We start from the raw sequence: 11,787 nt of genomic DNA, 5'->3' as shown, positions 1-11,787 counted from the left end.
AATTTCTTTATCCTATAATTAAACTTTCACACTTCATTCAATTTAATCCTTTTATCTAATTATCCTTTATTTAAGCTAATTTGCTCCATTAAACTTTAATTAATCACTCTCTTAACTTCGTAAATATTTTTAATAAATATTTACGAATCTATTTTTCAGAAACGGAGACCCGGAAATGCAATTTTTCGATAACTGTAAAAATTTTCAGGGTATTACAAATGATGCAAGGGCTGTTTGTACACTATCAACGAATAACTATATGGTGTCGCCGTGCCAGTTGTGGATAAAAGGTGGGAATTGTTGGCGATACTAGATGCACCGGTGTTGCTCATGTAATATGGTGCGATGGGTGGCAGCCGTGCGAAATATATACTTGGAGAAGGTGTTGATGCAGTGCATGATGGTGCGTGTTGTGATGTTTGTGTAAAATAAATTGGGTTAGGACCAAAAATATATTAACCATGCGAACTAGAAGGTTGCATAACAAGCAGGTCTTTTTGTGGAACTGGGGCAGATGTTGATCCCTTGTGGCATGTTCTTCATACCTATTATTGATGGGCCATCATCGTGGCCTTCTACGGCGACGTTGCCTACTCCTTTCCATATCGACAGTAGAAACGAATTTCTATTATGCCTGAACCAATCTATTTAATCCTGAGATGTCACAAACCCTGATGTGAGAAATGGTTCATGCGTTAGCAAGCAATCATACCTACGCTACCACATCTCAATATACTTCCTATGGAATGTTGGCCAATCTTTCTCAAGTCTCCCGGCAAGTCGATCTTATACATGTCATCAAGCTCATAGGGCAGTGGCAGAATACATTGCGTACACCCGAACTATTGTATCATTCGGTCGGATTCATGCATCTCGACCGTTGCAAAAATTATCAATGGCACTTTGATGTACCAACTATTGCGATTAAAATTCATAAGGTGGTCCACTTGAGGGCGTAAAAATAGTAGTCGATACCATGCCCACGATCGAAGAAGGAGGATGCAACTACCGATTTTAACTTTTTTGGTTTTGTCACTCGACCATTTCTTGATACAATGTCGTCAACACCGTTGATCCCCAGTCGTCCTGCTTCTTTCAAGTCGAATAATAGTAGTAGCCACCTTAAATGTACCAGATTTTGAGATTTATCTGACATAAGCAGACTCTCGATCAACCTCAAGATGAATGTGTCCACAAATTGTTCTTTGTCAATGTCACTCGCAGAAGCCTCAATAATTTTGAAGTTGTCCTCCAACTATCCCATCTCAGTCTAACTACCCCTAAACTTGCTCAACACTTTCCCTAGTGGTTGCTTGCATGTTGCAGTCCAATCGGCACTCATCACTGGCCCTATAACAACTTCCCCATCAATCGGTAAACAGGGTTGTAAATCAATGTCCTTGAGTGTAATTGTACACTCACCGCAGGGAAGATGGAATGTGTAATTGTATATTTCCATCATTCGTACCTTTGTCGTCGATATTATTTGGGACCTCATCTACATTAGGATCACTAAAATCTTCACCCTCATGATCAGAACGTCCATTATTATTGGATCCATATTCACCATGCACATTGGTCTCAATCATGACTGGATATATCTTTAAACGAACATGGTGTGGATTTCAACCCATGTTGATGTCGCTCCACCACCATATTGGTCTGCACATCCAACGTTGAGATTGATGTCAAAACCACGCACAGACGATCTCCTATCAACAAACGCTCTGGGAACCTCCGTACATAGGTCTTCAACTCCATATTTTTTACTTAACGGAGTTACATATTTAACGGGTTCCATGTCCACTAACTCAACAAACAACTGAATTGGTTCAGTGTTCAGCCTCCCTATCGGGCAATACAGTGCAACCATTGTCTCCATTCCTTCATTATCTAAAAGTTCTATCCCAGTAAATTTGATTGGATTTGATGAAATTGGAAATTTTTAGAGTAGTTCAACATCCTTATCTCACAACGTCAGTAAATTTTTGCACTAATCTTTTCTTTCATATTAACGATAGACACATTCTTATTGAACATCATTCCTATTTTCTGACGAGTTTCAAATACACAACCAACAGTTGTTTCTAAAATAACACCATCGAAATGAGTAGTTGCAAAAAATTGACTCTCCATTTTTTCTCTAAAATTGCTCAAAAAATATTTTTGCTCTTCTAAAAGAACTTCAAAAAATACAATTTTTTTTTCTTTCAACTCCAAACAAATCGTTTCTTCTTTTCTTTCAACTCAATTTAACCTCTAAACCCTTCTCTTTTTTTTCTCTATTGTGGGGGGCTTTTTTTTCCCTCTAAACCTTTCTTTTATTGGTGTGTGGGTGTTGGGGGACCAAACCCCCTTATATACTAAACTATTTTTGAATAAAATTAAATATTAGATAATAAAAAAAGCTGAAAATGTTGGATTTTACAGTGACCCGTGATTGACCGATCACGTCGGTGGTAGGCTGTCAGGCTGGTGCTGTCACGCTATTAGGCAACACCGGCATGACGGTTTGCCACTGATGTGACTAATTAGTCACGATTCCCAGTAAAATTTTAATTTTAAATTTTTTTATTAATTTTAAACTTTTAAAATAATTTAATTAAATATTAATTTCCACCTCGCCTGACACATTGACAACACCATTAAAAGAATATATTTATTTTCTGTATTTATATAAAAATACGTGCATCATTTTTACCAATATATATCAGTACCACTAATTGCTAAGGTGGCACCTACAAAAAATTAATATTTTTAAAAAGAAATCATTTCGATAATGATCGATGGAAGGTAAGGGTGTTTCAATATCCTCACATGCACATTTTTAATAAATTTTTAAATGGTAAACAACAATATCTCCTAATTAATTTGGTCAATGATTCGTTCACCATGTGGAGCGGGATTTTATTGGTGCTTAATAGTAATTGGATTTTTTTTAATCGAGTGAATAAATGAGTTTTTGCCTACTTTTTTAAAATTTTTTAGTATTTTATCTTACCATGAAATTTTTTTAGTATTTTAGAGAACATAATTAAATATAATATTTCATATTTTCAAATTAGTAATGTGTAATTGATAAGGTATCAATTGTAGGCGTTGTACAAGTGTTATAATCTTCTTTAAGCATAACCAATTCTGAGTTCCCTTTTTTTTTAGACTTCAATATAGACCTCAAAATTGTCTCTTTTAAAAGAATTTTAATTTTAAGTAATTAGTCACACTTAACCAAAAAAAATCGATTGCGACTCCTCTTCATTTTAAATTAAATCTCATATTTTTAAAACTTAAAAAGTTTCACAAATTTATCAATAAATCTTCAAGCTGATTTTTGAATTTCAACCAAAAAAAGATCGTGAGGCATGTCGAACATTAAATTTTTTTCTTAAATTTACATAGATTGAACATCAAATATACCAACCATATGACAGACAACATGTTATCAATGTCAAACAAACAATAGGAAGTTTATTAAATTATTAAACTTTATAAACGAAATTAAAATATTCTCAATTTTTACGAACCATAAGTTATTTTTGATATTTCACTAATCAATTATATTAAGAAAATATCATTTCATCTCTTTTGGCTCTTCTTCAACTGCTATCACTGGATAGCTCTTTGACAGTCCCATCGAATTAGCAAAACAGATTTTGCTAGGAACTTTAGTATCATCCACAGAAATATCAGAGAGAGTAATCCAAATCATCATCTCTTTGCTTTTAACACCAGTCAACTTCTTCAACTGACGATCTCCGATAAACGCTGTAATTTCAGCACCATAAGATGTGAGTCCAAGCTCCTTGAACAAATACTTGACAGTCTTCTCCTGTTTCAACCAAATGAACCCTGTGATGTTATTGTAGCCGAACTCATTGATGTGGCTCAAAGGCATCAACCCTTTAGGGAGGTGGAAGTGGTCGAGGAGCTCTTGCGTTTTTTGCTTGCAAAGAGTAGTTCCATGGTAGATCTCAGCCCCTTCTCGGTGACTTGCTATTAACTTCGATGCCATCTTCCTTACTTTCTTTTCTTTTTCAATGCAAATTGCAACTATTGATCTAACAGTTGCTATATATAAGCTATTTGGCCTTTTGAAGGAGAAGTTAAAACACTTGAAGAATGTTGTGTTTCATTATTTTCACATTTTAAAATTTGTTTGTAAATATTTGCATATTTCTATGTTATTATAATCAAGAAATGAAATGCATGTTACGATACCGAAATCAAAACTATTCATTTATAAGCACACGTTGATTATTCTTTTTAAGAATTTGACCTTATTTTGAATAAGAAATATGAATTTAATTTGTATTAAAAAATCTCCAAAGCATAAACAATCAAGTTTAAAATTAAAAATATGAGTTAAACTCATTTTTATTATATAAATGTTCTTAATTAGGTCAACTAACCTATCTTAATTTTGACCTCAAATCATTAAAAGTTCCTGTTATTTTTATCAAATAAAAATTATTTATATATTTAATTGTTGTAAACATAAAATAAAATTAAAACAATCAATTTTAAACCCAATAAGCTTTGAAATCATTTTTAAAAAGACACACGTGTCAGTTAAATTTCTTATATAACTAAAATATAATTTGAAAAATGAATTCCAATTTAAAACCCATTGAAAGAAAAGTATGTTATATAAATAGTTTTAGGATACAAAGAACTTTAAAATTTAAATAATTTATATAAATAAATTAAAAATATGTGTTAAAAATGTTTTTTCCACTTTTAAAAATTTAAGGCTTTTTTACTTACATAATATAAAAATATTGTTTTTTTATTGAGTGTTCATTAATTACAAAAATAGGTAAAATCAACAGTGTTACATCGGTGCCACCTAAGCAATCGACAGCATTACCCTCACCTGCCACCAATCATTATTGAAAAGATTTCTTTTAAAAAAAAATTTTGTGCCGCCTGAGCAATCAGCGGCACTAGTAAGTATTGACAAAAAATGATACAAGTATTTTTGTACGAATACAATAAAAAAATTAATGGTATGGCCATCACGTCAGGCAGCATTGGTGGAAATTTTAGATTAAAATTTTTAAAGCAAGTAAATGAAAAAAATTAGAAAAGAAAAAGTTGAAAAGGGAGAAATTAATCAGAAACCGTGACTGACTGATCACATCAGTGACAGGCCGTCAAGCCAATGCTGCCCGAGATCCGTAATCGAAACTTTGAGTCCATTGCTAGGGCTCCATGCTACCAAACAACTGCTGTAATGTAGTGTTCATTTTACTTTGCATATCAGCTTGAAGATCCGCTAGTTTTTGTTTGAAGGATGCTGTTCCAGCTCGTACCTTGCATATGTATTATGATATGACATGTTACATTATGTGACACAGTTTATAAGTATATTGAAGAAATAAAACCGATAATTACCCTTGTTCACAACTTGTTTGCTCCAATCCGCATTCTTGAATTTCTTGTGAAAGTTTATCACAATGTGGCGGATGCAGTTAACGGATCTCCATGGAACACCCGAACGCCTAATCACAGCAACTAACCCCTTTGATCTATCGAAAATAATGTTAATGTTGTCTTGTGTAACAACACAACCCCACAAGTTCATCAGGAAAAATTGTCATGATTTCATGTTCTCCGACTCCATGATGGCAAACGTTATAGGTAGCAAGTTCCGGTTCCCATCTTGTGCAACCGTAATAAGAAGGATATGTGTATATTTCCTGTACAGCCAGGTCCCATCAACCTGAATAAGCGGCTTACAATGGGGAAAGACTCGAATGCATGGATCAAATGTCTAAAGTATCTGGTGGAAAATTCTTTTCCCCGAATGTAATTGGTTGTCCCAGTCGTAATAAGGTTAAGTCCGTAACTCAACGACAGTCCTCGACACATACTCCTACATTTCATCTATCCACCCCTGAAGTTTGTTGTACGACGCATCCCAATATCCATACAATTTCTCCATGGTAATCTGTTTAGCCAACAATGCCTTCCAGTATGATACTCGGTACTGGAACCGTTCTTGCATTTTGACAATTAGCACCGATACAGGAATGGTTGACATGTCTTTAACCATTGGCATGATACAATTGGAGATAGTTTCGAGTCAAGTTTGTGGTGGTCTTAAATCATATGTGCAGAAGTGCGTATGTGAGGCCTAACATATTTTTGTATCTCCTATAGTTGAGACCTCTGGATAAATGCAGCTTGTACCTATCTCTTTCACCCTTCTACTAACCTCCAAAGCTCACCAACATATATGTCAGTTTAGAGTCAGCAACTTTGTAGTCAACCGACACCTTCATACTATACATCTTGATGGCACTGGCGAATCTTTGGCCCACAAACAACTCTTCTGATTTAGGATCTTGCAACATTTGGTGAGTAGGTATTATATTTGGGTGCTCAAGGAACTCAGAAGCATGCGTCACATCGAGATAAACGCTTAAGAGGTGTGTCCAGAATCATTGCGTATGACGATGACACAACTTGGGTTCCCGACCGAAAAGGCGTAAACATTTCCATCATCCGCGCCTTCGTCGTCGATATCATCCGGGTCCTCATCTATATCAGGGTCACTAAAATCTTCACCCTCATTATCAAAAAGACTATTATTATCTGATCGATCTTCACAAAGTGCATCAGTCTCAATCACGACTGAATGTATCTGTAAACGAACATGGTGTGGATTTTCAACCCATGTCGATGTCGCTCCACCACCGTACTGGTTTGCACATCCAACGTTGATATCGATGTCAAAACCACATACATACAATCTCCTATCAGTAAACCCTTTGGGAACCTCCGTACACAGGTCTTCAACTCCATATTGTTGACTTAATGGAGTTATATCTTCAACGGACTCCATGTCTGCTAACTCAACAAACAACTGAATTGGTTCAATGTTCACCCTCCTTGTCAGGCAATACAGTGCGACCATTGTCTCCATGTATTTATCGTCTAAAAATTCCATATCGATAAATTTGATAGGATTTGATGAAACTGAAATTTTTTAGAATAGTTTCGAAATTTTCCTCCCACAACGTCGGTAAATTTTTTCACTGATATTTTTTTTATATCATCGATAGACACATCCTTATTGAATCTCATTCCTATTTTCTGACGAGTGTCAAATATACAACCAACAGTTGTTTTTAAAATAACACCATCGAAATAAATAGTTGCAAAAAATTGGCTCTCCATTTTTCTTTAAAATTGCTCAAAAAATACTTCAGCTCTTTTAAAAAAATTCAAAAAATACATTTTTTTTTCTTTCAATTCCAAACAAACCCTTTCTTCTTTTCTTTCAACTGAATTTAACCTCTAAACCCTTCTCTTTTTTTTTTCTACTGTGGGGGCTTTTCCCCCCCTCTAAACCCTTCTTTTATTGGTGTGAGGGGGTTGGGGGACCAAACCCCTCCTATATACTAAAAGTTTTTTTAATAAAATTCAATATTAGATGAAAGAAAAAGCTAAAAAGGCTAGATTTTATGGTGACCCATGACTGACCGGTCACGTTGGTTGCAGGTCGTCGGCTAGTGCTGCCACGCTATCAAGCGGCATAGGCTTGACGGCCTGCCACCGATGTGAATAGTCAATCACTGGTCCTCGTAAAATTCAGCTTTTAGCTTTTTTTTTATCTGTTTAAAACTGTTGGCAGCACCATTAAAAGTATATATATTCTGTATTGGCACAAAAATTTGTGTACAATTTTTACCAATACATACCGACGCCGCAGGTTGCTCAGGCGACACAAATTTTTTTTTAAAAAAAATCATTTCGATAATGATTAGTGGCAAGTGAAGGTGGTGATGTTAATTGCTTAGGTGGCACCAGTGTAACACCATTGATTTTGCCTATTTATGTAATTAATGAACAACCTATCCCATTTTAGTAAAAAAAAATATATTATTTAAATAAAATGTCAAAATTCTTAGATAAATAAAATAAAATTGAAAATGAATTAAAAAAAAAAAAGAAAACGTGCGAGGGCATGCATCGAGGCAAGAAGTTTAGATGGACGATGAATGGAAACCTTCACCACGAACCCGAATGCATACCCACACATGAAAACATACCACGTGTGATTTATTTAGTTTTATTTTCTTGTGTTCATTTTTTAAAAATTGGCTAACACAGCCTCATCAAATGTTAAGAGTTGCAAATCTAGGTTAACCACATATGGGATTCCAGTTTTCAACTTTTTTTTATGCAAGAATTTTAAAAAAATAGAAACAATTTTAAATTTTATATGAATTAATTAATTAAACGACTTTGATTTCTTTTCCACGGTTGAACTTGATCAAAAGACGACTTTTTTTCAAAACTGTTGCGACGTTCTTCAGTTTCTTTAAGTTCTTGGGCTTTTTCATAGAATTCTGTAGATATTTTATAGATTTCTTGAACTTGTAAATCTGTAGATGGCTTGGGGCGACCCCTTTTTATAATGTCAATTACTTGAATAAAAGAGTTCTTATAGAATTTAACTGCTCAATTAAATTGTTCTGTAAGGATTTAAACTCTTTTATTTATTATTTGTCTCTTTATTAATTTAATTAATTAGAGATAAAATAATCCTTTGGTATTATTATTCAATTATTTTATTTTTAATTAGTGATAATATAAAATTTTAATATTGATCTCTTAATTAAATTAAATTAAATTAATCAAAGAAAAAAATAACGGTGAACTACCAAAACAGTCACTTTTATTTTTATTGATTTATATTTTGGTCACTTATATTTGAAATGTTACGTTTTAATCACTCACGTTATCGTGTTGTAATATTTTAGTCACTGAGCGTTAATTTTCGTTAATGATGTAATGCTAACCTAACGTGGCACATTAAATCATCATTTCAAACGAAAATTTTATGTTAAATTATACAATTGGTCCCTATATTTTTTGTTTTGAGTAATTTAACTTTTTTTTCTTTTACGTTAAAAGAGATAGAAAAGGGAGGAAAATAGAGGGAGAAGCAGAAGAGAATGGAAAATAAAGAAAAAAATTTAAAAGAACATAAAAGAAAAATAAATAACTCAAAACAAAAAAAATATGGGGACTAATTGTGTAATTTAACTTAAAATTTATGTTTAAAATTATTATTTAATGTGCCACGTTAGCTTGCCGTTACACCGTTAATGACAATTAACTTTTCGATGACCAAAATGTTATAGCATGTTAACGTAAATGACTAAAACATAATATTTTAAACATAAATAACTAAAATATAATCTAAGAAAAATAAAAATAACTATTTTAAAAATTTATCCAAAAAATAATTATAACATCATGATGATTTTAACAGTAATTTTAACATGAAGCATAACGTTTTTTATTTGGTCCGAAATTTTCCTCATTTACAACTGCCCCTCAAGAATTGTTCACGATCACGAAATCTTTTTGGTCTACAACTACTCAATCTTTCTCTTCTTCTAACTTTGCTTGTGAAAGAAAAATATCATTTAATTTTGACTAATTTTTATACAAAAATCAAAATTGACTAATTTTTTTCCCTTAAATCACATTGCAGCAATGGCAACTTTGTTTTGACCATATTCCCACGTGGCCATCAAAATTCAAGAAAATCTAACTTTAGTCTTTTAATTCATTTAACTGTTCTAAAGAATAAAATATAATTTGAAAAAAATATCAATTTTAAACCAAATAAGCCTTCAAATGATTTATAAAAAAAAACACATGAAAGAAATAAAAAGGTTATATGAATAATTTTAGGAACTTTAAAATATAAATATGTTATATAAATATTTTAATATATATACACTATACAAACATTTTTAAAAAACAAAATGTTGTTTTCACTTTTTAATTTCTTGCATAAAAAAATAAAATTGAAAATGATTTTTTAAAAACCAAAATAAATAAATCGGACGTGACCGGGCACGCATAGTGGCATAGGGACAGGTAGCCTTTGCAGAGGATTTCCATTCTGCTGGTGGGGGATTGAGCTCCATTCACCTTATTTTGGTTTAATTTCCTTGGAGGTCCTTGATGAATCATTCCCTTAGTCCTCGACTAACTCCTTAAAACATATATAAATAATTCCTAATTGTTTCTAAATCCAATGGTGATGAAATTCTTGGATGAAATTCTTGGAAAATTTCAGTGGCCTTGAACGGTTGTGATCTTCACATTCCACTATCTTCTCTCTCTTTTTTAATAATCACTTAAATTAGTGATTAACGACTTGCATGTGTTCTTTCAACTAAAAATCTTAGCTAAGAAATTTATATCTTATGCCCTTGGGAAAAATCTCCTTTCAAGCCATCCTTTACTCAATGACAATTTAATCCCTATCATTTGTTAAACCCTTCCACCATAAGCTCTTTACAAATAAGTCCTTGCTTCGATTTAGAATTTCATATCTAAACTAAATTGTGATATTTTTATTTTGTTGTCGCATTTAATTAATAAACAAAATAAATTATCACTATTTTCATTCTCAAATTTTAACTAATTTGACCCCTCATACCGTGCAAATTATGACGTAAAATTTCGAGGTGTTAAAAAAAACAAAACTCAATTATCATGCTTAGAGGACTTGAACATCATGCCTGGAGATTTTATAAATGGTCCAGAGGTCTTAACATCATGCCTTGGGGTCTTATAGATAGCTTAGAGGTCTTATCATCATGTTTTAATGAAATGAAAGTATTCTCAGTTTCAATGAAATATATATATTTTTTTATATTTCACTAATCAATAATATTTTAAAAAAAATGTCATTTCATCTCTTTAAGCTCATCCTCAACTGTTGTCGTTAGATAGCTCTGCGACAATCCCATCAAATTAGCAAAATAATTTTTTCTAGGAACTTTAGTATCATCCATAAAAACATCAAAAAGAGTAATCCAAATCATCATCTCTTTGCTTTTAACACCAGTCAACCTTTTCAACTGACAATCTCCAGTAAGCGTCGTAATTTCAGCACCATAGGAGATGAGCCCAAGCTTCTTGAACAAATACTTGAAGGCCTTCTCTTGTTTTAGCCCAATGAACCTTGTGGTCTTTTTGTAGCCAAACTCATTGAGGTGGTTCAAAGGCATCAATGTAACACCCCTCGTCTGGTCCGATCGTTGGACCCGAACTATATAATGCTACTACAGTTACCGGAGCAAACCACATACAATTCATTGCAATTGATTCATTCCATTATTGATTCTTAGGCATAATTCCATGTACAATATATTATACAATAAAAAAATGGGCCTTAATGGAGCTTATGAAAGCCCTTAAGTGATCTCAAGCTTGAAGAAGGATCAAACTGCAAACTTTTCAAAGTATGAGCATAGGTATCAATACCAAGGCTAGGTACCGATACCGATTTTAGCTTCGATGTTCATAAATTCAATTAAAATTCATAAGGTATCGATACTTGGATCAACGTACCAATACTTTTTTTATAGGTATCGATATTTTACCTTAGTATCGATACCTGTGTCGGGCTAATCTATGTGCAATTGTACACAGTCGTCACAAGTAATAAAGAAGTAAGTTAAGAGTTATCGTCTCCACAGGGATTGTATATGAAAGGCTAAATATTTATGAAATTATTACTCACAATTTGGTAAGGGAAAATAATAAGAGGTGATTTGCATTTATTGTCCCTAAATTAAATCTAAAATATTATCAAGGCAAACAAAATATGATTACCGAACTAAAAAAAATTACAAGATTAACAACTATGACATGAAAGAGTCAGATTCATCACTTTTCCTTAAATTAATAGTATTTACAACTATGTTGACAATGTTACAGTAAATCTGCTGGCAAATCAATCATTTACCA

The 11,787-nt window shown here is 32.8% G+C and overlaps 3 protein-coding genes across 3 annotated transcripts; all 3 read right to left on the bottom strand.

The window, feature by feature from the left end:
- Nucleotides 1-3,571: 3,571 nt before the first annotated feature.
- On the bottom strand, nt 3,572-4,012 carry LOC121228085 (uncharacterized). Its single transcript, XM_041111221.1, has one exon. The coding sequence runs from the start codon at nt 4,010-4,012 to the stop codon at nt 3,572-3,574; it is 441 nt and encodes a 146-aa protein (XP_040967155.1).
- Nucleotides 4,013-4,899: 887 nt separating this feature from the next.
- On the bottom strand, nt 4,900-7,604 carry LOC121228166 (uncharacterized). The gene is made up of 2 exons (XM_041111399.1): nt 5,395-7,604; nt 4,900-5,312 (listed from the first exon to the last, which is right to left on the bottom strand). The coding sequence occupies exon 1, from the start codon at nt 6,950-6,952 to the stop codon at nt 6,425-6,427; it is 528 nt and encodes a 175-aa protein (XP_040967333.1). The 5' UTR covers nt 6,953-7,604; the 3' UTR covers nt 4,900-5,312; nt 5,395-6,424.
- Nucleotides 7,605-10,721: 3,117 nt separating this feature from the next.
- LOC121228084 (uncharacterized) lies at nt 10,722-11,045 on the bottom strand. Its single transcript, XM_041111220.1, has one exon. It carries the CDS (start codon nt 11,043-11,045, stop codon nt 10,722-10,724), a length of 324 nt encoding a protein of 107 aa, XP_040967154.1.
- Nucleotides 11,046-11,787: the final 742 nt, after the last annotated feature.

This window comes from Gossypium hirsutum, chromosome A04 (assembly GCF_007990345.1).
Source record: "Gossypium hirsutum isolate 1008001.06 chromosome A04, Gossypium_hirsutum_v2.1, whole genome shotgun sequence".
NCBI classification, from domain to species: domain Eukaryota; kingdom Viridiplantae; phylum Streptophyta; class Magnoliopsida; order Malvales; family Malvaceae; genus Gossypium; species Gossypium hirsutum.
This window is presented reverse-complemented; position numbering and strand designations above follow the sequence as displayed.